Source organism: Syngnathus scovelli, chromosome 5 (assembly GCF_024217435.2).
Source record: "Syngnathus scovelli strain Florida chromosome 5, RoL_Ssco_1.2, whole genome shotgun sequence".
In the NCBI taxonomy this organism is placed as follows: Eukaryota; Metazoa; Chordata; class Actinopteri; order Syngnathiformes; family Syngnathidae; genus Syngnathus; species Syngnathus scovelli.
The window spans coordinates 4679364-4706184 of NC_090851.1; the positions used below are offsets into that span (position 1 = coordinate 4679364).

Sequence of the window (26821 nt, forward strand, 5' to 3'; positions counted from 1 at the left end):
GACCACCAACTTAAAGATGGCGAGCGAAAGTTGCGTCTTACATCAGTAAAAACGAGAAAAGCACTCCCGCCAAACAAACCCGCAGTTGCCGCGTCTCTCCGCGAGTGAGAGGAGGAAGAGGAGGAGGAGGAAGCCCGGTTACCTGACTCCGGTGGCGGTGTGTTTAAGCTAGGTCGGCCCCTCCTCACTCTGGCAGGCGGCTTCGCGTGTCCAAATGTCGGCTGTGGGCACCGACAGCAGGTTGGGATGCTTGAAGTTGAACCGGCGCCATGACCCGCCTTGTGGCTTCGAATGTGAGTGAGTACTTACCAAGTGAAAGTAAGGAATGCTACAATGGCCGACTTCTCCATTAGCTAACCCCAATTAAAGTTGTTAACTCAGTTTACTGTCACATCTTAATTAATATTTCCCAGTGAAATGAATTGAAATTATTTTTGTAAGTGACTTTTATTTTCTTTTATCTTGCTTTTGAATATCGTTAACTGCCATTGATTGTGTGAAACACAATGAGTAATCTGGTCCAGCTCCAAAAGGCAAGACAACTTTTATTTTATCTCATTTTTAAAGAAAAAAACATGAAATATCTTTGAAGCTGGAAAGTCCTTGGCTGAGATTCGCTGTGACAGTGTGTGAAACGAGCACTTGGCCTACTTCTGATTTCCCAAGATGACATGAGATGGTCTTCCTTGTGAACACACTCAGACGTTCTTGTATCATAACTTTAACCACACACACAAAAAAAAATCAAGGTTTTTCCCTTTTGTGCAAGCCTGTGTCAGCTTGTGGAGTTTTGCGCTTTTTCATTAACAATGCAACGAGCTCGTGCTTTTGTATCTGTGTGTGCATGCGGACGAGAACCAGAAGCTTCTAAATGCTGCTGTGCTTTTGTGTCTGCCTTTTGTAGAAAGAGACCCAACGTGTACAGGGCACGTGTGTGTTCTATATTGTTCTTTGTATTCAAGAAAGGACAGGAAATGAATGAAAAATGAGCTTTGTAGGGAGTGAGCTTTTTTTTTTTTTAAAGAGCGTTGATTCAGTCATTAGCTGACATTTAATTTGAGGGCCCGGCATTTTAGTTGAATTTCACCACCCCCTCTCAGTTCACTCAACTTTGCTCTTTTTTTCGCTCTCTTGTGTGCAAGGCCATTTTCAAGTGGTACTCGTTTCATCTACAGTGCTCTTTAAACGCGTCTGCCTTCGCTCAGGTCTCCATGGGAACCGCAGCTTGTCATCTTTGACAATGCAAGATTTTGATCGTTCTTAGTAGCGTTAAAAAAGAAAATGCTAATTTGCCATGAGTGGTTAGTTGCTTGCAGCAATTTGAAAATCAACCACGTTATTACATAATGGCCTTTGTGAACAATAATAAAAAAGGAACCCTGAATAAGCGGTAGTGGGGAAAGCTGTCGGCCATTTTCAGGGCTGATTCGCTCACCAAGTTCAGTCTTGTGTGGCAAGTCCCCCAGGGTAGCTACACGGTCACACTTGACCAGCTGTCCACTGCAGCATTCTTGAACATGCTGATCCTAAAATAAATATATTATTAATACAGTATATAAAAACATTTTGCTATGACATCAGAAGCCTGAAGAGTTTGGGCGGTATTCACAATTCCCGCCAACACAAGTTTAATTAAACCTCTTTGCCTTCAGATGAAACTTGAACCTTAGCTAACGTCAAAGTTCCGGTTTAATTTTTTTAACCGAGTAGCACATTTTATGACCTAAACACAAAGTTTTGAAATGATTTATCATGGTCTCATTTTTATTTTACATCATAATATCCTGGCATTGGTGTGTAAACCTTTTTGATCTGCTGTGCCCTCTCCCGCTGTCATATTTTCTTCTTCTATATTGCCCCCCTCTCTTCTTCCCCCCTTCTTCTTCTCCGCCTCTCTGCTCCCACACATCCATGCAGATGCGCACACACTTTCTCTCCATCCCCCCCGTCTCTCTCTTTTCCGCTCTCCATCCTCTCGTATTCACCAGCGACGACACCCACCAGCCTTTCTCTCTCTTCCTCTAGCTGAGCTTGTGGATCCACTGTACTTGACTAATTAGCCTTGAAGTGCTGTTGAAGATCATCATGTTCATCTCGACGAGCTAGCGGCGGACTGCGGACGCAGGCTGGGAAAGACGCTGCGGGTTATCGCACGCAGGCAAGAACCTCACCGTTCACTCTGAGCCTCTCGGACTTTTCAGCGATCAAGTGAGAAGAGGTTGTGCTTTTTGGAGAGACCAGAGACGGAACCGCAGAATGGACCCCAGGCTCAAATCCTGCTAGAAAGACTCCAAGGTGGCCCTTGTGACAGCTTGAACCGGCGAGAGCTTTAAGGTGAGTTGTAAGAGTTATGTAACACCACTTGTTGGATCGATGGAAAAAGATGTGTTGATATTAAAATCTGGAAGTGCGCAGGCACGTGCGTGTGCATGTGTGCGCACTGGCGAGATAGTGAACTGGTTCTTTTGTGGCCGAGGGAAACTGATGGATGCGCATCATGTGAAAGACACCAGAGACAATCAGTCACGCTAGCTTTATGTCTGATGGCATCTCTTTGCTTGAGGTGACGGGTGCATCAAAAGCCACATTGTGGATTCCCAGCGGAACTTTCATGAATGCGTGTGCCAGAACACCTACTGTACAGTGATGGTTGATGTCTTCTCCAACTGTTTGTGGCATGGGCCATCTTCATCGACCACCTTTTAATTGGAGAATTAATTGGGGCCATTACTACCCAGGGCTACTATTTGAGGAAATATAATTACCACTGATTACAACCGCCAATCACCCCCCCCCCCCCCCCCCCTTCCTAATTGTGAGTCTCATTATTTACTGGCGTTCAAATTGCAATATGTCGTTTTGTTTCTCGGTCGTTCCTGTAAAGTGGCAAGCGAGCGTAATCTCCGCACACTCTTTTGTCAGTTTTTTTCCTCACAGGTTCAGTGAATGCTATTAAACTAATTAAAATCTTAATGAGGCTCAGCTCGGATAATAGTGAATAAAGTCACAGGCATAATAATAAATTAGTATCTCCCGTGAGGCAGAATGAAATAGTGTAAAGGGGAAATCGGGGCGCCTAAGTTTAAGATCCGAGAGCTTGACTAATGAGCCCCGTAACTCTTGTCTGCTGCGAGTGCAATATACGTCATTTAATTTGTGCACAGAGCATCATTAGAAACTTTGCTACTCAGCCAAGGTGAAAGCTGGAGATCTATGTGACCTCTTTTCCAACAACTGGAAAAATGAGCTCTGTTGTGGTTCACATATCAAATTACAAACCATTCACGGGCTTTAAATTGGTTTCCTTACCTGAAAGGAGCGTTCTTCGCTGGAACGGTAAGATAGCTGATTCTTCCAATTCGAAATGTGATTCACACCAGTAAGTGGTTCACCTCTCTTTGTGAAACAACCTTGATTCAATCGCTTCGAAGCCAACCCAAAGCCTCGGCGACGGCTTGCCTTAATAAAACAGCCAGTAAGTCTTTTTCTTCACACAAACGAGGCCTTCAACTGAGAGGAAACCTTCGAAGGACTTTTGTGGCCCAACAGGAACATTCGAGTGAGAACAGATCTCTTCATCTAGCTCCTGCAAAATCAACAAATGAACCGCTACGACCTTGAATGTTGATAGCGGAAACGATGTGTTATTATATCCACTCGGCTTTGGATAAATGAGTTGTCACAAGACATTTATTTTTTTTCTCCATTTTTAGTTCCTGATCGTGAAAGTTGGCGTCGCAAGTACCGATACTGGTATCGGTACCAATATCTGGTAAGGCTGATATCGGTACCGATAATCGGTAGTGGTACTTACCCACCACTAATCGTGATTTGATTAGATGCCGCACAATGGGAAAATTGGACAACCCAATTTCCATTACAAAGACCAGAACCTGAAGAAAAGAAATCCACAATCTACATTCGGTGATATACAGTACACGAGTTTACTGAAAAGACTGCGACAGACCAAGGAACTTAAATTGCAACATTCATTCACTCCTATCTTTGGTGTTCAGGTGCTCCGTCCTTTGTAATTCTTCTCAACGAAAATCGATCGGTGTGAGGGCTGGCATGGCGGCAGAAGATATATCCTCTAAAGTTGTCGTCATTGTGGAGCTAAGCAAATGTGAGGAGGCAAAATATAAATGAGACGATTGAGTTTTTGCTGGTGGCCTGATTTTGAAGTTCTATCATCTTTGAGGTGTTCTCCTTTTTTACAAAGCTGAGACTGTCCCTTTTCATGTGAGGAACTCCTTCATTTTTCAAAGATGGCCTTCTTCTTGTCACCTCCAATTCATTCTTTTGTCCCACGTAGGGGGACTTCTTGGAAGTGGCACAGTTTCCCCTCAAGTGTTACCGTTTTATCTCGCTATTTTTTCCCTGCTGCTGCGCCTCTCTCTCTCTCTCAATGTCTGCAGCATGACTTTTTTGTCCCTCTCATCTTTTTTTAAACCAGGCTTTTGTTTTTTAACATCACACCGCACCTGATTGGGCATATGCAAAAAAAAAAAAAAAAAAAAAAGTCTTTCATGTGGTTCATGATCTACCACAAAATCAATCAATTTATTGGCCAACACTTAAGCACAGTGGAGGATCAATTATACCGTGGTGCTTTTGTTTCCTAAGGCAGTGGAAACCTTAAATCAATCGATTAGTTGCAAAATTAGAGATGGCCAATGTGTTTCTTTTATTTATATATCTGAATCTCCAACAGTTTGTGCTTTTTTTTTGTTTTTTCTCGCTTCGGACTCACCTAATTGTGCAGTCTGGCAGATCTCCAAATGAGAAGGTAGATGTTCTTGCCGACCACCACAAATTGGCAATCTATTTAGTTTAAATCACAGAGCTTTGCTGCCATAATCATTAATAGAACTTTGTCTGCTAGCTTCATGCTAACATATAATGGGAATTGCAATAGATGGGCTAATGTAGAATAGCACTTCTGTTTCAGCAACAATCAAATAGTTATATTTATGAAAATATTAATAAATTAAGCAAATATTTTTTTCATTTTAGGTATGAGACACTTGTATTTTTAGAATTGCGAATCGATTTAATAAATTCACTATAATTAAATTGCCAAATTTGCACCATTTTATTTGTGGTAGTGGTTCAGATTTGGGATTCTTGATTGATTCCCCTAATTCGCTGACTCATTTGACTCCCGCTGTACTAATCAAGTGAACCGAAGCTTTTCCATCCATCTTTCCAGATGATTGACACCAGGCTGGCAAGCCAAAGGCGGGAGATGAAACTTCTCGGTGACAGCAGCTATCAAAAGACCAGCACCTATATTGTGCCATGCTTCCTCTTTGTAGAGGTAAGACTCGTGACCTTCACTCAGATGACACTTTTGGGGTTATTTTAATTTTAAACTTCGATGCCGTATGCATGAGGAGCTCTGCAAAACAGTTTGAGGCTGTCTTCTTAAATGTAACTCTTGATATGTCGCAAGAGCATGCCAGATGCTCCTAATTAGGTATGCGCCACGTAGGAGGGATGATCCAACACGGTTTTCGCCAAGATGTTGTTTAATGCTGTAAGACCTTGCCTTGGAAAATTACCAGTCATCATTATGATGAGGGTGTACTTGAAGCTCACAATTTATCCGATTTGAGCAGATTCAAATTACAAACAAACTACTTTTAATACACATAGAAAGAAAAGCATTTTAAGAAAATAAGTCATCCGTATCTGATGGACCAATGAATCGTTTGCATATATTTGCATTTGCATATTCATCTCCTGTTCCTTCCACTTGGTTTCATATTTCTTTCTTCTGACACTTCACAAGCGTTTTAAGGCGGATTAAAAGCAACAATGGGCATCAGCTGGGAAAGTGGTCGAATTAGCGGAATTTTTTTTCAGTCCACTGGCTCCCATAAGATGTGATTGATTTGATTAAATTAGCCAAGGCACTTACAAGTTGGCTCAGTCGCATCCTGTAGAATCTTTTACGTCTGTCAAATGCAGTTTTTTTTTAAATGTAATAAATGCAGTGTGTTTGTCATTTTTAGTTTTCTAAAGTTTTGCCATAGTGTTAAGCTATTTGCTTTTAAGGTCTTGATGATCTCGTGATGACATTTTGGTGTGACTTTTGAGACTTTTTTTTTTTTTTAAAGAATGTTCTGGTTGCTAATTAAGAAGACACAAAAACAATTTTTTATTTTAAAGCTTGTACAATGACACCAAGGAATCTTGGCTGTCATGGCAATGGTTTGCTTTTTAGCTGGAAGCATCGCCATGGTAACTGATGCTGCCGTACTCCTAACGTGTTAGTGAACGGCCTTTTTTTTTCTCTTTTTTTTCCCTCAAATAACAAAACCGAAGCTGTCCTAGTTGTCATGGATATCTGGCAGTAGGGATGGTGCGGACGTTTTCAGGCATTCACTTTGATATCATCACAGAGATCATCACAGATTCTCAGCAGATGATTGGTGATGTTGGGAAATTGACAATTCATATGTATTCAAATGAAAAAGAAAAAAAGAGAAGAATCACTTTCTTGAGTAGGGGAAACCCTATCTGTGTCAGAATTACCTTCACCGAAGTAATCCTCCACTCTTCCCACGACTTTCTTCCCACCTCCTCTTTGCCTAATCCTCAAATGACCTGATGGAGCGCTCGCGGTATCGGCTGCATTCCCTAATTAATTGACCTAATTAGAAATGAAACCCAATTAGCCCGTGCCGCTGCAAACATAATACACGCCCGCAGGTCCTTGGAGCCTATGCCACAATCAGCTGGATGAGCTTTGTTCTCGACTCCTTCAATTTGTGACCAGCAATGTAAGGTTAAATTATTCAAAGTCTTACGATTCAAGAATTGAGAAGAAAAGTTTGGGTCTTCAGATAAATAAATGAATTTAAAAGATGATAGAATTTAACTGATCAGCAAATGAAATGCAATTTTGGGATACTGCAAAATTTTAGATTAATTTGATTTAGACTAATCAAATAATAAAATATTATTAATTTTGCAGGTGTTGAATTATTGTTTTATTTTAAAATTATTAAAAGCAGGTGGTCATGAGAATGCTAGCAATAAAAAAAAACAAATTTAAATTTTTTTAGCACCTCCCTCGTGTTTTCATTGTACGAGCTGCTTGTTTTCTTGTGCCGCACACCCATTAATAGCTTCATTGTGCAACCCGGCACACCTTCGTTAAAGCCGCACAAATATCTCCAAATCCCCGCAGGTTCAGCCAGCGTCTTCCGATTGCTTTTATTTCCCTCCTTATTTTCTCACATTGGCTTCTTTTTGACATCCTTTGGAGATAAAAGGATTTTTTTTTTTTTTTTAACACTCCACTGATACGCCTCTCATCGCCTGTTATTCTCTCTGACAGCCTCTCAACCTCTCCCCAGTCGGTCTCTCCCGACAGATCCGAGATCCATCAAGTGTCATTGCTCTCCAGCACTCATTGCCCTGAGTAATAATGTAAACCCTTTCGGAGCTCTCCATTTCCCCTTCCCCCACGCTTGCCTTCCCTAGTCACGAAAAGCTTGTCAATGTGCCCACCTCATGCCACATGTCGCAGTTTGTTAGGAGCGTTCTGCTTTGGTCAACACAATGAAAGTGATTTTTTTTTTTTTTTGTTCATAGTTCTTTTTGAAGCAACATTGTGTAACATGGCTCCCCCCGCAGGGCGCTCACTCCTTAGTTGTTACATTATCATCTCATTACCTATTTGCTATTTCGCTTTCTATAGTACAGTGTTGCTCTGCTGACTCTGACGCTTTTCACCAGTTTCTGAATCTTTCTAAAATCCACTGTCGGCCGCTCTCCATTTCGTTATCGCTTCTTGTCTCGAGGCTGGTCTGCCACTATCTTAGATAGCACATTTTATCTTGCGCTCAAACTTTTCGTTTTGAAGCCGCTTCTTTATTCTCACTGAGTCGTCATTTTTCTTCCCCCATTTGCTCAATCTTTTAAAATTGAATGTGAAAGCCTGCCTTTGACGCTTTCAAAAAAATAGGAATACTTTCAGACCTCACAAAATGTGAAAAATCTTTTTGAAATCTGATGGAGTCCAATCCCTATTTTTGATAAAAATGTCAAGTAGAATTGATTGCATGAGCAACTATTCCGATTTACACCGTTTAGAATCCCAGCAGCTAACAAAATGTCGATTCAGCATAATTGGGAGTTGTATTTTTAATGAGCTTCGTTTCTATGCCACTCCGTCAAAATACATCTTTACACAAAATCAAGCTATGGTGCCAAAAAAAAAAAAAACGTTAGAAATGACTTCAAGTCTGCCAATTTTATTTATTTTTTTTTTTTTATCTGTGCCTTTTTTACTGACATCATCCGTTAGGCTCCCACTGAGCCCTCACCCAAGGTGTGCTGGTGTCTTGAGCATCTTTCTCGATCACTGTCGTGAATTCAGCAGAGCACTGACTGCAGCAATTATAAATAGCATCCCAGTTATCAAGCTACATCGGGCACACAGCTCGCGACAACAAAACAGCTTCCTTTCCTTTTACATTTGCACATTTCATCCTCATTCCTTTGCCAGATTGACTCTGCCTCCGTACATCTTTTACCTCTAGGCAAGACTTTGGTGGTGTGTGTGTTTGCTTCTTTTTTCCCGCCCCCCGCCTCCCTCCAAAAAAATGGTCTGTTTCTTGCCAAGCATCCGCCCTCAACAAATTTCAACTCACAGTTTTTCCAGATACACTCACTAACAAAGCTCCTTCTTGCATATTCTGTTTACCAAACTAGAAAAAAGCTCTAACCTCCCCCAAGTAGAATTCATACCAACGAGATGAAAGAGGCATGAGTGGAAGCTGCACGCTTGTGTATTAAAATATACCCATGATTAATCTCTGGAGCTCATTTTCCTGCTCATTTAATCAAACATTTCACACCATAATCAAGCTGCCTTTTCATTTTGTGCATTCACATGGATGATATGAAACGTGCATAAAGATACACTCGGTGCTCATTCCCGCATTATATGACATTCTGCTGCGCTACCATTTCTTGGTTGTCGTGAGGATGGCAAGAGTTTTAGCTAACAAGCTAACACTTGTTAGCTGCCATCTTTCCACTTGTTACCACTTTGGATGGATGGTATTGTCATATCTGATATGTATCTTCTTATCACCGTTGAATACACAATGAACTCTGTATGGGCTATTCTAGAATGATCTATTTATAGATTAGAATGTAAACATTGATTGTTATCAGTGTAATTGATAAACATGAAACAAAACAAGGGAAAATGGTGGACATGCAATCTTTGTTTTCACTTTGTTTATTGTGTTGTGATACAGTTTCTGGACGCTAGAGGGCGTGCCAACCACTAAGATGTGCTCCTTTTGAGTAGCTGTGTGCTTTCATCATCCACCTGCATAATATTTTAAAAGCTAAAACCTCACAAAATAGTGCTTTTGAATTAAGGTTTGTCACGTGGTGCATTTCCGTCTTCACACAGGCACCCACAGACGTCTCCTCGCCCTCTGTCAGCTTGTTGACTCCTTTGCCATCTGGCTCCAGGGAGGAACCTTGTAAAAGCTCGCACGTTTTGGTCTCAAGAGACATTGCTCCCATAGCACGCTATTATTGCCATATTTTATTTTACACTTGTACAGTGAAAAGGCTGTAAAAGGGGAATTTGCCTCTTTTTTTCCCCTGTCACAACCGTCACTTTGATTTCTTTGCTTTTCGCTGCTTTTGAAGTTGAGAGGGATGCTCATTAAATCTTAATTGCGTGGTAGAATAATCCTTTCAGTTTACTAGGCCAGTCAAAGGAGGGTCATCCTCCAAAATCAGCTGACTGAAGCTACCTTAAGAGCTGACAAATTTGAATATTTTACTCTCGTTCTGTTAAGTTCCTTTTAAACTAACCAAACATGTTCATATGTTGTATTTTGCGATATTTTATTAGTTCCCTTGGTAAACATTTTTTCCAAACATTGCAGCCAGCTCGTAATACATTAACCTTCCAGAAACTTTTTGAGTTTTCCACAATAATAATAACAATAAAAATTTGAACATTTGCCCTTTCTCTTGAGGTCACAACTTTTTACGGACCAGATTGAACTAATAAATGCCGCAAAGGATTCTGACAGCCCACCTTGACCCACTTTGACCTGGCCTGAGTTTGTGAGCAGTTGTCATTTGTTCTTACTTTGAGAATGACTTTTATGCAAATCCAAGTCCTAGGTGACTCGACGTCAATTAGAAATCATCAGCATGACCTTTATGAATATTCAAATGAGTCTGCATAACAGAAGACATTTTTTTTTTTTTGCCCAAGTGGAGGTGAAACGGTTAGACTGACAGCATAGTCAATTAGATCCGACATCTATTATGCTTATGAAATGTAAAACCAGATGCTAAACGACGTGACATACCTCCGCTGGGAACGCCATCCTGGTTAAACAATGTAAATCTTTCTCTCAGCCATCCTACACATTGCTCTCTCGCCATCCCTCCTTCGCGCCTTCTGTAGTTCCTCCTCAGACTGCACCCACATGCCCACAGACTCTGAAAACACACACGGGCGATCCCACGCAGTCAGAACTCATGTCCAAGGCGACAAGCATGGGAGAAGGCCACGGAAAGAGCCGCTTGATAATGTTGGCCTATATATAAACGAGAAGCCGGGGGTGTTTGTGAGATTTGCTAGCACGTTCAGACAAGCGCTCGCGTCTTTTGCACGTTTTAAAGCAAAGATGTATCATCGTATTTTATTTGAATTACTTGAAAATCTTGTTTATGGTGCGCTTGCTCGAATGATGAAAGGATTCCTGACATTGCCATAGCAACCATGAATCTCCTGCTTTGGTGCTCTAGATCGGTGGTCACCTTTCATGCTGTGTTTGTGCTCATACAAGTGCTCCAGTGGTGATGTTGGTGAACAGGCATGATATTTGTTTTTAACCACAAACTTGTTCGAAAAAAAGTAATTATATTTACTGCTAAGTTTTGGGGCTGCTGGAACAGATTAATTACATTTCTATTTATTATAATGGGAAATGTGACCTCGATTTATGAACGTTTCAGGTTAGGAGTGGGTTGCCAGTTGGGTTTGCAACTTGAAGTTCCGCTGTATTTTTATGTACCGTAATTTCCGGACTATAAGTCGCGGTTTTTTTCATAGTTTGGGTGGGGGGGCGACTTATACTCAGGAGCGACTTATATATGTTTTTTTTTTCACAAATTTTTACTTGATCATTAAGACATCACTTACAAGTATAGTTGACCACTTCCCATGTTATTTTTAGTATAGTTGATCACTTCACATGCTTTTATTTCTTTATCTTGAACATATTCAAAACATAAAAAATAGAGAAAACATCAAATAAAGCAATTAACACTTTAAAGCACCATATCCAAGTCCACTGTCTGCTGTATGTACACTTGCTCCATTTTTGCTCCTCTTATATTTATTATTATTATTTATTATTATTTGTTTATTTATCATTTATTCAATACTCTTATTTATTCATTGTTAGTGCCTTCTTGGTTTTTTTTGTGTTGCTTGTATGCATATGTGTACTATCTCACCGAGGGATAGTGGAAATGTAATTTCTATCTCTTTGTGTGTCTTAGTATATAAAAAAATATATCGACGATAAAGCAGACTTTGAATTTGATAAAACAACCAAAAAAAATTATATTTTCAGACGAAACTGGATGAGGGCGCTCTAAATTTTACCGTTGGCCGTGACTCATCAACTGGGTGGGCTTAAGAAAAATGGCACCAAAAAGAAACTCATATTTTGCAGGTTACAAACTTCAAGTTGTAAAATATGCAGCTGAAAACAGTAATCGAGCAGCAGAAAGAAAGTTTGGAGAACCGTGATGTACCAATGGATTACTATTTCAAGTGACGTCAGTAGCGCGGCGCGCCGGTTGTTTACATACAAACGTGCCCACACAAGGACTACCATCATTAGCGGTGATCATTTCTAAGTGACACGGAGGACAAAGAGTTTGAAGGAATTAAGGATTTGGAGTGACATAGAAGGTTTGAAAAACTATTATGGCTTTTACGCACGCCCGGTCTCTACTGAGTCGGGGGCCGACGCTCGGCCGAGTGGCTGTCCGCGAACGGTGCGCGGGGCTCGGACATGGCCATTACGCACGCCCGGTCTGTCTGGAAGTCCACGCCGCCACACGCTTGGAAGTTTGTTTTGTTTAATAAAGAGCCGTTTACCAAACCTACGTCGATCCTTGTACTTTGTTAACGCTACAATATAGTTATATAGTAGATCTGTGGAATAAAGACGAGGCTGACGTCAGGGCGCACGCGCGGCGATGTTGACAAAGGACGAGGAATTTGATCGATGGATTTAATGGAATTAAAGTGCACGGATGGTTTGATAATATTATTGGCTTGTATTATAGTTATTTAAAATATAGTTTATCTATCGTTATATGAGCCTGTGGAATATTTTGAAGCGCAAGCGCCCTCAGCCGTGCGCACCCATTGTTGACAAAGAACGATCGATGGATTTAATGAATTGGAGTGACACCGATGGTTTTATAAACATGTTATTCATGTAATAGTTGTCCTTAATCACTCTATATGTTACGTCAGGTCCGTTCTCAGCTCTTTGTTTGTGTTTGTCACGTTAGCATACCTATCGTTTAACCTGTTGTTGCTATTTAATGAATTGGAGTGACACCGATGGTTTTATAAACATGTTATTCATGTAATAGTTGTCCTTAATCACTCTATATGTTACGTCAGGCCCGTTCTCAGCTCTTTGTTTGAGTTTGTCACGTTAGCATACCTATTGTTTAGCCTGTTGTTGCTATTTAATGAATTGGAGTGACACTGATGGATTTATAAACATGTTATTCATGCAATAGTTGTCCTTAATCACTCTATTTGTTACGTCAGGCCCGTTCTTAGCTCTTTGTTTGTGTTTGTCACGTTAGCATACCTATCGTTTAGCCTGTTGTTGCTATCGTTTAGCCTGTTGTTGCTCGTTCATGACTGTTTTTGGTGTGGGATTTTGTCGAATAAATTGCCCCCAAAATGCGACTTATACTCCGGAGCGACTTATATATGTTTTATTTCACTTTTTGGGGCATTTTATGGCTGGTGCGACTTATACTCCGGAGCGACTTATAGTCCGGAAAATACGGTATTTATTGTCTGAACGCTGATGGCCTTCACACGTTATTCTACTCCATTAACTTTCTCCTTCTTCTATTTTATTCCTCTTTTTGGTGTTTAATTTATGCAATATTTTTCAACCGATTTCAACGTTCCACCTTCAACGTATTCCAAAAATCACGCGAGGAATGTGAAAAATGTTCTTTTTTTCTCACAAATTCACAATTTTTCAGCCAAAATTTCACCATTCATTCTTAATGACACATTCAATATTTACTCGACTTGTAGGCGAGTGCCTCTTCTGTAAAAAATAAATAAAATAAAAAAGCACATACAGGAAGGAGTGAATCAGACCACCGTTGCACTTCCATATTGAGGCTGAGTGAGTGTTAAGTAAAGCGGGTCCCTTCATCTCCATAATGAATGAGGCGGTCGCTTTGATGGAGGCTTGAAATCTCCGAATGAATAAATAAGTACAAAATCAGCATACATGTGTGTCCTCTATTATCTTAAATACCAATTATGTTGCCAGTTTATTATGGTAATGTATTCGAAATTTGCAACGGCAAACACGAAGCTGTGGTTATAAGGTCACTGTTTTTAAAGTTCTTGCTTTTTTAGGGGGACAGATTGGGAGCTTACTTTTCAAATTCTTCCTCGCCGGCAGACAAACCTTCTCGTATCGAATTAGAACACTTGAGCAGGAAGGTGGGGGGGGGGGGGGGGGTGTTATATGAATATAGGAATTAGTGTTTTGTTAATAATTGGAGTGCAAATGAATATTCAGCGCATCTGCCTCGCTTGTGCCGAATTGCGACTTTTTTTTTTTTTTTTTTTGCATCCACTGTTGATTTTATGCTTTGTGACCGTTTGCTAAAAAGGTCATATTTCATGCTTGACGGCTTCTCGTGCATAATGTGCGGCTGGTGTTTTCTAAAAGCAGCTCACCAGTGCGCTAGAACAAGTTGGGCTACGCAGAAAGGTCACGCAAGCGTGTAATCCCGCCGACCCCTTTACTCAGATCCAAGATGCTTTCCCGTCCACGTCCTGCTTCGTCTTCTCCGAACCTCGCTGCTCCTATTTGTGCCATCTGTGCTTCATCCCCCTCTTCCTCCTCCTCCTCTTTCAAAAAGTATTTTGTTCCCTCCTCATTAATGTGTTTCTCTGCCCGCTCACGCTCGCTGAAGGCATCTATCTCTTGCTCTCCGGCTCTTATCAGCGCTCGTCGATACGTATTTCTCCTGATTTGTCTCCTGCCGACTTCATCGCTTACTCCCGCCCTCCCCCTCCTCCTCTTCCCTCGCTATCTCTCCACGCATACTTGATTCATTTGACACATTACGGAGGGATCCATCATTTTTGAGCCGTGAAGGATTTTAAAGGTTTCACTTTTTTTTTTTTTGGAGCAGATCCGAGCCCTAAAGCTGGAACCAATATGTTTTATTTCCAGCTGGTCATCATGGCGGGGACTGTGCTGCTGGCGTACTACTTTGAGTACACAGACACCTTCCCCGTGCACGTTCAGGGCTTCTTCTGCTTCGACAAAGCCTACTCCAAGCCGTACCCGGGACCGGAGGACTACAGCAAGGCGCCTCCTGTGCTCGTCTACTCCCTGGTTACGGCCATCCCGACTGTGACGGTGAGTCAGTATCCATCAGTGAAGATGCCACGCTTCCACAGGTGTCAAAAATGCGTGACGCACACACACACAGCGATTCATAGTTCCCCTCATGCACATGGCGCTTGTGGTTTTTTAGCGAGGAGCGATGTGTGTAGGTGTGCGTCCTCGTGGTCTCGCTTCTCAGTGTGTGCATGCGTGCCGTGTCATAACCATGGCAACCGGCAACTGAAATCATCCTCCGCGGTGCAGTTCGAGATCCACAGTGCGCAGAGTGTGTCTGTTCGCAGCTTTAGAAAAGAATCGAACGCGGCTTTATTTGTTTTGTAACTTGAATACTGAAAGTCACACGCTTTCCGTGACACTGCATGGCCTCCCTTCAATTTGTCTGGACACATTTTTTTAAGATGTCCACCCTCAGGAAATGTTCACGGTTATTTATTAATTTTTACACTATATTAATTTATCCTGCCATAAACATGTTAAACACTGATGACATGCCTCAGCCATAAACTGCCATACAAGTCGCCATCTATCCATTTAGCTAGTGGCTAAATAGCAGCTAGCTTGGGACGTTAACTTGGCTGTTCACATTTTCTCTCAGTGATGCATTTCGTCAATTGGCATACATAAAGAATTAACCTGTTGTCATTTCTTGCTCATAATTTCAATCCACTTTTGAGTTTAGCGTTGTCTTTTATGTTTTACTTGTAAGGATTGAACCACTCCAAAACATAAACGCTCCGTCAATGAGAAATAAATCCAAAGTGTAGTTACACTTCCCCGGCTACACGCAGGCTTATTATTAATAATGAAACATCTGCACATCCTCATCAAAGCTGTGTCTCCATGTCTGCCTTGTCCCCTCGGGCTTGTTGTCTCTTTGATGTCCTACAGTAAAGTGGCGTTACGACACGGTTGCCTCGCTGCGACATTACGGAACATTACGCACGCTCCCGCCTGTGTGTGTGTGTGCGTGTGTGCGTTCATGTACACACACTCTCAAATAGATTATAAACAAGTGCTAATTAAGTCATTTTGTTTGCTGCTGCAGTTGGTAAAGTAAATCATTGGAATCAAAGCTTTATGAGCAAAAGTCTTGGGACACGGTATGTGCTCAGTGCGAGAAATGAGATGTACCCTTCACATTTATACCTATGAACAATTTAGAGTTAACCTAACCTAGTTGAGTTAACCTAACCTAGTTGAGTTAACCTAACATGCACATTTTTGGATCTGGAAGGAAGTCAGAAATCACAATCTTTCTCTTTCACCATGTTGCTTGGTTTTGTCCCACAGTTGACAATTTAGTGATGCCTAAAAGCGAGAGGTCAGATGTGGCACCAAATTGTTTCACACAGTTGATTAATTAATAACAAAAATTGTCCAACTTTTGGTTTATGATCGTCACTTACAGACTGAGCTGATCGTGCCCTCGTCAATCCATTTATTTATCAATCGAGTTTGGCTAAAGCCTCTTAACTTTCAAAATCCAAAAGCGAATTGTTGGTAGTGTTGAATGTGGAAAATCATGTAGAACAATTTTGGGCTTCAGCTTTATTGCATCCATAGTCTCTCTGTAGGAGTAACAACCACACGTCCTAATACTTTAGTCGATTCCTTTCTTCAGTTGATGGCGACTATAATTATTCAGTCACTTAGCACAATGAGAGTTAAAATGCCTTGTCACAAACTCGGAGGAGTTGACAATCAGCATAAAGCCTGCCTGTCATGTGTCTCTTAAATGTTTTGTTTACATTTAAGATTGAAGTTTAGGCTCCACTGAAAATGTTCTAAATGATTTGCTAGCGAACAGATGGCACTTTTAACAGTGTATTTATGTTAGCCGAGCTTGCAGTCGATTAGTGAGGGGCTATGTGAGCTTCTCCGAGTGGGAGCCGATTGCCTGGAGTGTGAAGGTTTATTTTTTTTTAAAGTAAGAGCATCTGCGTTCACTCTTGCTTCAGGAAAAAAACCGCATCATCCCACAAGCCTGTGTGTTCAAACATGGGCAGGAAAAAAAAACAACAGCAAGATTTCACTTCTCTCTCAAATCTGACTCAGTGTTTTATGTGATGGATACCAAAAGGACATTCCTCCACTAAAATCAACCAACTTCATCTTTGAAAATGCTTTTTGGAACTCACTGCTGAGGTTTACGTGCGGGGTGTTTGCAGATAGATGCGAGTGCCAATCATTTATGTGCTGCGGTCATGAATATCAAATTACTTCAATCATTTGACGAGAGAAAAGTCACGCAAGTCGGGCTGGCACTATCGAATATTTTTAGGATCTACATAAAAGTGTATTAAAAATATATTTTTAATTATTTTTCCTTATTTGGTATTATTTAGTGATTAGAAATATCACACAAGAAATCTTCGTGGCTGTTATTTTTCCCCAAAAATCTAATGTTTTCAAATGTCTTCTTTTTATTAAACACAAATAATAAATCAGTCTGCTTTCATGAAGGATTATAGAATTCAAAGAATTATGAAAATCAGAAAATCTGGACAATTTTTTGTTAAAAAAATAGCTCTAAGCAGTTACTCAGTTATTAAAATACAAGGAAATTAATTTGATAATCGATTTGTTGCCGATTAACATTGACTATTCATAAAACAGCGTCGATAGACCAGTCAGCATCCCGAGATGCGTGAATAAAAGATTGAAAAGATTTGATATCGACAAAGATGACCACCGATGAGCACGGATTTGGTGAGGTAAGGGAAATAAGAGGCAGTTTATCGTCGGTGTGAGAGTGAGGAAGTCAGCGAGAGGCAAATAGAGGTACTCGTGTGCTACTTGGATATAATGCTGCAAATTTTCAGTGGCTCGGTAAAGGTGAGTGGGTGGTAGGTTGTCACTGCACATCCCCTCTGCTATGCTCCTTCTGTTTCTCTCTTAGCTAGCGTATTTTAAGACATCAGAATCTCATCGCAGTTGACGAGTTATACTTGCATTTTAGATCATACCGTTTGCACAAATCATACTGCTCTTTGAACTATTTGACTCGTTGCTTTAGTTCGCCTGCCAAACGTTGTGACTAACCTTTGGCCAATCATGGATCAAATGGTAATTACGTGCTTCAGATGCATGTGGCAAAGCTCTCATACTGTGCAACACTCGAGGAGAATGAGACTGTGACTGTTTGAAATGGTGTGTGTGGGGGGGGTGTTGTTACTTCTGAATGTTTCCCATACACAAAATGCTAAATGCTTTTACTTTGGAAAAATCTGTGTTAACGCGGCTATATATAAACCTCTTGAACCTCGTGGAAACGTAGAAGGGCACACAAAACAGACCAACTTTGCCATGAGGAAAACAATATACGAAAAAAACTAAATAAAGCTACAACAGGACAGAGTTCTCCTCTGTTTATGCGTTGCCGTTTGATAAAGCCGCCGAAGAGCCCTCATGCATAATGCATCTCCATGGCGGCGGAGATTGTAGAGAATCATGGCGGCAAACCATATCATCCAGAAATGCCAAGTTTTATTTAGCGAGAGCTGCGGATGCATGAAAATTGCACTGTCATATCTTGGAGACCAAGCAGGACGTAAACAATGCTTCATTGTGCTCGGATGCTTTGGTATTTTCTGCCTGAGCCGACCGACCGTAGTTAAAGAGGGCCTCTTGAGGGCTTTGGGGAGCAAATTTGTTTTGGGGTGCAGCCTCCAAGGTCAAACAAACACCAGCACTTTCTTAGATTTTGAGAATAAAAAAAAATTAAAATAAAATTCTTGCAATCTGCCATGGATTAAGAACAAGCCTTGACACAAATAGCAGCATTTAGCAAATAGCATTTAGTGAATAAACTAAAAAGATTTGTAATTACCTATGGTTACCACTAGATGGCGGGAAAGCACTCTATACATTGAAATGAAATTCTTCAACTCACCTCAATGCAAGGCACAAAATTTTAATCTATTCCGCCACACAGTTGACGCTTAGTTAGCATGTCAGCCTCACAATTCTCAGCTTCAGGGTTTGAATTTCGGATCTATCGTGAGTTGAGCTGCCCAAATATTTCTGGCCAATGTCAACATTGTTTTGGAATTTCTGTCAGTTCATTTTAGACTTCATTTTGGAAATATTAGTATCATGTGGACTTTTTGCTGGTGGTGTGTGTTTATTTTGGCTGAGACATAACTGTCAAACTCTTTCAGACAAAATAGTAGTCGCATCTGTTGATATTATTAAGACAATTATTTTGTTTTCAAAACATGATCTCGCAACGTTTTGTGTTATCATGGTCAATCATTGGCTTCCGACAAATCATTTAGTATTTAATGAGTGTGGCTTAGAAATAAAACGACCTTTCACGTCGGCTCACAGTGCCAATTAGGGAAAAACCCATTTTATTTGCCGTTTAACATCTTCCTACTCATATAACTATGCGAGGCCGAGCTCCTGCGGATACACAAAATGATTCCAATTATGAGGTGTGTCGATGCTACAATGCATCTTCCCTTGCGTGATTATAGCTCCCGTCATTTCCCCTCGCAGTCTGCTTTGTTGTTATGCTAAATTTAACTTATTCCTTTTCCTGTCATTTTTTGAATCCCACCGTGCGTTCGCCAAGTTTGCATCCTCAATAGAAAGTCAGGTCGTGGCAATCATCCTCGTCTGTGGCATTCTTCAGTTGATTGCACAGCTTTGCAACACACATTATGCAAATTTATCCAGAAGTTTGCATGTTACTAAGTCTCGGGACAATCGTCGATGAATAACGGAGCCCCCATGTCGACGGACAGATAGAAGAGGCTTGGATGTACTACAGAGTGGAAGACGAGATTTGCGCCGCGTACTGAAATGTCTTCTTATTCTCGCCAGCGGATTGTTTAGAAGATCACTTCCCATGATGTTCCCCTCCTCGGGAAAGTTTAGAAGTGAGGATGAGGTCACGTCTTTGTCAAATAAATGGATTAAAGAGACGAATGGAAATGTGGACTGTAATTTCAACTTGTTAGGAAATGACGATAAATAAAATAAGGATGATTTTACCACTTGTTGAAAATGAAAATGAAAAATACAAAGTAGTTTGACTGACATTGTAAGAGAGGTATCAATTTAACAAAATGTTTTTTTCTGACGCTTTAACCTCTACTAGATAAAGTGGTTGATGTGATTAACCATTCGAAGAAGAAAAAAAAGATGTTCTGAGTTAGGCCGTGTTGTCAGCAGGTTTGTCTTAGCTGCGGATAATCATAGCTTTATCCTGTCACTGCCAATCACGCGAGACAGAAGCCGAAGAGGGGCAACCGTGTTACCTTCCGACCGGCCGGCTCTTTGCTCTATCAGAACCACTTCACCCTCTCCACGAGAGCCCTCTAATCCTCCAATTCTCTCACAGCAGCGCAAGATTAGCTCTTCCCGCAAGGGTCCAACATAAAACCCTTGATGAAAACACAACCATTTTATAGGAAGTGAAGGATAATTCCAGGAGGAGCAAGAGAAGATGCAAGGCGAACAGGAAAAGGAATGAGGTCATACCTCATACTAAACTAATCTTCCTCTGAGAGTTGGAATCGAGAGTAAGAAAAATAAAAAAAATCAAGCGACTGGGAAATAAACACCGAAATAATTACAATCTTTCCAGTAGCCTACTTTCTCTTCCACAAAGCTGCCCTGGCAAAGTGACTAAAAGCGGGGCGAGACAGATAGAAGAGGATGTGGGTGATGATAATGGAGCTGTAGCTCAATTGTCATGGTTACCAGCCCGAGTGTGCATGTGTGCCTTTTAAAGACTAGCGCTGAACTTGCAATGTCAATTTACAGAGGCTTTGCACACTCCTCTCTTTTCTGCCACTTTCGCTCAGCTTTTCCAACATTCGTCAAGCATGCAAACACGCGACGAGCTTCCAAAGAAACCGGGCATTATACAGCCTAAAGCCGTCCATAATGAATTTAACACCGCCACGGATATAATTCACCCTCTGTGGTGTAAATTGGCATCTAATTTTAGTGCCGTCACACAACAAGCCCGAGGTGTAAATGATGATGAGAACGATCCAAACACATCTGCAGATGGTCGCGCCGACTTCCACGCTCCACCCGTTGCCCGTCTGGATTTGACTTAAAAAATATTGTCAATCGCTCCTGTGGCTCTAGTGGACACATTTCTTGCAAGTACAGTGAAAAGAAAATTACTTAGAGATGGATTTTTGAATTGATAATGATTTATGATAATCGATTAATCATTTAGACTTTTTTTTTCCATTTAAAATAGTCAATTTTCTCAGAATTTCAGCTTGTCGAAAATAAATATTCTCCAATCCCTATTATCCTCCATGAAAGAAGATTAACGTGAATCAAAATGAGAAAACGAGAAATGCCACATGCTGCTTCACCCAAAAATAGAAGAGATCACTATCCTTTGAATCCTTGCTGTTTGTTTGTTTTTTTCAGATAGTACTTGCAAACCACATGTTGTGTATTAAAGACAACCGACACAATGGAGTCACTTTTCGCAAAGTTACATTTCACAAAAGCTACAAAAATGAAAGCAACCCAATTAGGAGCAACTCAGCCTTTGGAGTTTCTTCTCTCACTGTGCGTTGCATATTCCCACAGACATCCTCACATCTTCACTTCATTCTTTAGACGTGTCACATTCTCAAATGTTGCTGATGCTTAATTGAAAAAAAAACAACAAAAAACTAAAAAAGCCAGCACTACTTTTTTTTAGTCTTACTTTCACAGTGTGGTAGACCTTCTGATCTCTTTGGGAGAAGACGACAACATGTCAGTCATTCTTCATACATTGTTTTCTGTACTTGCTTTCCAATTTTATCGTAATATTTTCATAGTCTCGTTTCTATTAGTCCATATGAGATTGTGCTGCATAAAAATAAAACACAAAAGTTAATGCAGAGTTTTTTTTTTTTTGACATGCTGATAGTGGTTCATTAGTTTAAGTGGTTCTTTTTGTCAAGTTGTGGTTAGGGGTGTTTAGCTCTTGCTAATCTTTGAATCTGTTAAAAGGCCAATTCATACTCACCTCACACTATGACCATGAGAGTTATATTGTCTGTCTACATGTGTTGCTGCACCGTTTGTGTTTAAATCTCCAGAGTGGCAAAAAACAGTTTAAAGCATTTTTGTTTTAAATAATTCTATCTGACACTACCCCCAAAAACATTACAAAAGCAGAACATGAAATCCAGCCTCATATTCAAAGGTCTTAATCTTTTATCGAGACAGCATCTGAACTTTCTTCTTTCTTTCATTCAAGGGCTGTCAATACATCTACTTTTTTCATCGTAATGGAAGTGGTTGCTCGCCGTGTCAGATACAAGTGACCTTCTGAGTTAGATGCCTATAAGAAAGGATGAGTATTGACGCAGTTACTTTTGAATACATGGCGGAGTGGGGGGGCGGGAAAATGGCGACTCGACGGGGGCCTCGCAATCGAACGCTGCAAGCCTTGACTTGTGATTGAGTAGTTGCTAAGTGAGAAGATAGGCCAAGCAGCTTATTAGTTTCCATCAATGCGAGGCAGACTATTAAGTGTCCACTTGTATTATTTTAAAACGATGCTTTGCACAAACAATACACTCTCCTAATGAACACAAAGCCTGGAAGAGAATAATTTATAGAATCCCAGTCTTCAACCCAGTTCCCCGCTTCTCTCCCAAAATCTGTGACCTTAATAAGGACAGGCGCTATAGAAAATGTTTTTGACTGTGGCGTCATATTTTTCCGTAAAAGTTTTGTGTCACTTGTGTCTGAGAAGTTTGCGAAATGAAAGTGTACAAGGAGTGTTACTAAATCTGCCAAATAGCGAGGCAAAGTAAACTCAGGCGGGCCAATTGCTGCCAGGCAGAGAGGGGAGGAACACTCATGAATAATTTTGCTGTGCGCTACATTAAAGTGACAGAATAGTACGTGAGGGTCATCAGTGTTTAAACACACAATTGGATCTCCATTTGATTGATTTTCTCTCTTTATCTATTTTCTTCTTGCTTTTCTGTCCCAGATTCTGATTGGAGAAGTGACCAGTTTCTTTGTCAAGTCAGAGGGAGCTCAGGAGAAGACCATTGTGACCGCAGACTGCTGCTATTTCAACCCGCTCCTCCGCAGAATCGTACGCTTTCTGGGTCAGTCCTCATTTTTGCAGATAAGAACCGCCTCGTTTGTTGAACACGGGAGGGGCTTTCGTTTCTTGGCACCGAAGCTAAAAGTCATGCAGGACTCGGCAGAAAAAGCCTTTGGTTGTTACTTTAAATTAATTCATTCAGTGACCGCGATTATAAGGCAAAACATTTGCATCACAAATCATCTTTAATTCATTTATTCACTGACCATGATTGTAAATAGGTCTTTAATATCTCTGCGGCATCGCAGGCGTCTACTCCTTCGGCCTCTTCACGACCACCATCTTCGCCAACGCGGGTCAAGTGGTAACCGGGAACCAGACGCCTCATTTCCTGAGCGCCTGCAAGCCCAACTACACGGCGCTGGGCTGCCAGTCCTCGCTGCAGTACATCACAGAACAACGCGCCTGCACGGGGAACCCTTTCTTGGTGGCATCCGCCCGCAAATCATTCCCCTCCAAAGACGCGGCGCTCAGCTTTTACTCAGCCATCTACACGGTGGTAACTAAAGATTTCTTCATCGTTCCTTTTTCTGATTATTCTGAAAACGGTCCATTGTTTTGCTTCATGAATAGCCAACAAACTTCTTAATTACCCTTTTGTGCATGGATAGCTCCTAACAAACATCAAGTATTTTCCTTTCAAATACATTCACAATAGCAAATGATTAAGTGAGAACTGAAATAGTAAATCTGCCCTAGTTGTTTTTATTTATAAGGAGAGGAACGTCCGTTTTGTGTTAACCATTGCCAAGTGCGCCCTCTTGTGGTGATAAATCTACCTCACGTCTGCATTCTTCCATGTCTTTTTATTCCAGATGTATGTGACCCTGGTTTTCCGCACTAAGGGGACCCGTCTGACCAAGCCGACCTTGTGCCTGGTGCTGCTGTCGCTGGCCGTGCTGGTGGGCGTGGTGAGGGTGACGGAGCACAGAAACCACTGGAGCGACGTCCTGGCCGGGTTCATCACCGGAGGAGCCATCGCCGCCTTCTTGGTGAGAGGAGGGATGGCTGATTGTTCCTCTATTTTGTTTCTAATGTCTTCTTTCCTTTTCACGTCCCTCCATTAGGTGTCTTGTGTGATCAACAATTTCCAGCCAGCCCAAAAGGCAGTGCCCAACCCTCCGCCTCCAGCGCCTCAACCTTTAGAAACACCGGCCGGGATACCTCTGCTCACTCTTCCCCGCGTGGAGAGTCCACTTGAAAAGTTAAGTGACCCTCAGGTAAGGGGTGGGTGAAGAAGATCTAAATTTAGAATCCCTGGTCCCGTGTCGATGTTTCAGCATGGTGGCTCACTCCTCCAATATTTTAAAAACATCTTTGTTTATGTTTGAGGTGAGGCATTTATTTATTCAAGCGGTGGGCTATTCTTGGAATTACAGCAGCGGGTACGATTTGAGTAAATAAGTTCCTACTTTTACTCTGTTGCTGCCTCCCCCATCTTTTTCTGCCTTAGGCTCCAGGGCTACCATATTCTGAGATCACATGACCATCAGCCAATCCCGCACCCCACCCCCGTGCACCACCCCTTGCGGAGGTGCCTCACCAGCTCAGTCTAGACCGGCCCGACGACGCCACCCAGCCCTGTCCCGCCCACCACGGGGGGCGGCTTCCTCTCCGCCGGGTGAAGTCCACGCAGGTGTGAAAGCCCAAGGGCAGAACAGCGGCGTGAGCCAGCCTGCCGAGCCGTCACCACTTCTGTTACTCCTTTTTTTCCCCCCCCCCGTCTCCTCTCTCGAGGAGCAAAAGAGCCAAGGTAAGGCTCACTAAAGCCAGTTGTGTTGAAGCAATACGTCACCCCCCATGTCCCGGAGACTCCAAAACAAGTCTGATCAAAACTTATTGGAGCAAACACTTTGAGGACCGGGAGCGAAGCCTAATAAGACCAGTGGATGGTCCACTTCAGATGTTTTTCTAACACTCAGGACAATACAGTGTGGAAAGAGATATTTATATGTCAACAAATACATCTGAAGTGGATGGTCCACTTCAGATGTTTTTCTACCACTCAGGACAATACAGTGTGGAAAGAGATATTTATATGTCGACAAATTACACAATACAAACATTTTTCTATCCTCAAAAACAGTGTTTCCCAACCTTTACCGAGTCTGTTTTACATGAGAATAACCTAACAGCACACCGCTAAACAAAAATATCACAAAAAGAATACCGGAATAATGATGATGTCGTCTCAATGTGAAATCTGGGTCAGCCTAGCTGCTCCGATTCTGTTTTATTCATGACAACAGGTGTACCTTCTGACATCGAGCGGAAGAGTGTTTAATTGTAATGCGTCACCGGTGTAGAGACAAAGAAAATGTTTCAAGTGGATTAATGATCATTTTTAGGCCAAGTCACTAAAACTGGGTCATTTTCCACTGCACATCTGATAAAGGAAGCAGTAAAAAATATTTCAAAAAACAATTTACATTAAATTATGTCTCTATCTTAAAGGCTGAGCGTGCCAATAAAACAAATATACTCAACCCATTCCTGTGCTGCTCCCCATCTTAGAATTAGTCCAGTAAAAAGGTTTGAGGTGACTGTGACATACTTCATGTAGTATCTAATAATTATATTGAAATAATTTTCACATTTCATTTGTAATACATTTGTTAAAATGTAAAAAGACTTTAAAGACCAGGTTCAGCCATGATTTCTTGTCAACTTCATTTTGTAAAGCTTATTTCACACAGAGATTCTGCAAAATTGGCCGCATGGGAGCCGTAACAGCCGTAACATCTGGCATTAGCCGCCGTTGCCTTTAATGCAAACCAAGGAATGGCGGAATATTGTTGAGCCCCTGCAATCAATTCAAATGCAACGTTGCCGGGGGAGGTAAGAGTGAATTCAATTCTGGCAGAAAACACTTTTGTCAATCATAGCACACATTAAGCATTTGACAAGCTGTCATCCGATTGTGTCGTGAACTGAGTGATGTGATAGAAGGGACATTTATACACCACAATAACATAGCTGTTTAAAGAATATTTGAACTTTTTGGGAAAACGCAAATCGGGATAATCATAAGTATGACTGAGGAAAAAAAATATTTTTAGCAAGCTCAGTGGTCATTTTTTAGTTAAAAATGACAGAATTATGCTATTAGGCTAACAAGATATTGTCATGTGTGTTTACTGATGTTTCTCTTTTGATACTGTGACCATCATGCGCTATTTTTTGTTGTTGCTGATGTCTTCTTGAAGACCTCTTCATTTTGATCCGGATTCATTCCAGCATATAGAAACCGGTGACTCGGAATATAGAAGTAATGCCAACAAGCTGTTTTGTACAATCAATGAAAGGTTTTCTTACACTTATATGATTACATCTAAATGTGGAGGAATGTGTTTTGCGTCTGCTCACAATCAAAAGGACTAGCTGTGTTTGTCTAAATGTGCTCTGGTGACCAGTCCGGGGTGTGCTTGGCCTCCGTCAAATTCAACTGGGATAGGCTCCAGTTTCCTGTGACCCCAATGAAGAAAATGATACAGAAAAAGAATAGAGGTAAATCACTACTATGTCTTTTAACTGTGTGTGTTACTCCGCACACGGAACGACAGCACAACTGTTAATTGCGCAACCTGTTTTATTTAAGTTGAACCCCATTCTTTCTTTGAACGACCCTTGCCAAGACCGTTTCCGTCCACCACTAATAGGAAAAAAGAAAAGAAAATAGAAACAACCTCTGCCCTATCATATCAGAGGGTGCTCGCTATACAGTATTATACCTCACAGATTACCTACATTAAACTGTTGGAATTTGTCTGACAAAAAAATAGTGTCAATACACCGTCCAAATTATGGTATTTTCATGTTAAATGTATGTTTTGTACTTAGCAAAATAAACCACAGTTACCACAAAATGGAACATTGTCGTTTAGAATGATGTCTATTACGCACAATATATCAAATACAAATGTGATAGAAATATATTATTTTATTTGTATGCTTTTTGTAGATTGTGTATGATATACTATTGTGTGGCGGTTTATTGCTGATGATTTACTGCCTCCTAGCG

General features: G+C 41.1%; 2 protein-coding genes and 1 long non-coding RNA gene across 8 annotated transcripts in view; 1 reads left to right on the plus strand and 2 right to left on the minus strand.

Annotated features, from left to right (window-relative positions):
* palm3 (paralemmin 3) overlaps positions 1 to 215 on the minus strand; it is a 15881-nt gene extending 15666 nt beyond the window's left edge. Inside the window, exon 1 of the mRNA XM_049719706.1 lies at positions 143 to 215. The gene's annotated coding sequence lies outside the window, so the exon portion shown is untranslated. The remainder of the gene's footprint in view (positions 1 to 142) is intronic.
* plppr2b (phospholipid phosphatase related 2b) lies at positions 153 to 26671 on the plus strand. Of its 6 annotated transcripts, none has more exons than XM_049719702.1 (9): positions 153 to 293; positions 2026 to 2334; positions 5213 to 5320; positions 14532 to 14720; positions 22681 to 22801; positions 23049 to 23299; positions 23616 to 23792; positions 23868 to 24004; positions 24254 to 26671. In XM_049719702.1, exons 3-9 carry the CDS (start codon positions 5213 to 5215, stop codon positions 24354 to 24356), a joined length of 1086 nt encoding a protein of 361 aa, XP_049575659.1. In that variant the 5' UTR covers positions 153 to 293; positions 2026 to 2334; the 3' UTR covers positions 24357 to 26671. The 6 variants fall into 6 exon arrangements, with proteins under 6 accessions (XP_049575659.1, XP_049575660.1, XP_049575661.1 ...); XM_049719703.1 differs by having other exon boundaries at positions 156 to 293; positions 2202 to 2334; XM_049719704.2 differs by lacking the exon at positions 153 to 293 and adding an exon at positions 4017 to 4126 and having other exon boundaries at positions 1922 to 2334.
* Positions 11114 to 13114, minus strand: LOC125968534 (uncharacterized). The gene is made up of 2 exons (XR_007481335.2): positions 12906 to 13114; positions 11114 to 12599 (listed from the first exon to the last, which is right to left on the minus strand). It is a non-coding gene; the product is annotated as an uncharacterized lncRNA (long non-coding RNA).
* Positions 26672 to 26821: the final 150 nt, after the last annotated feature.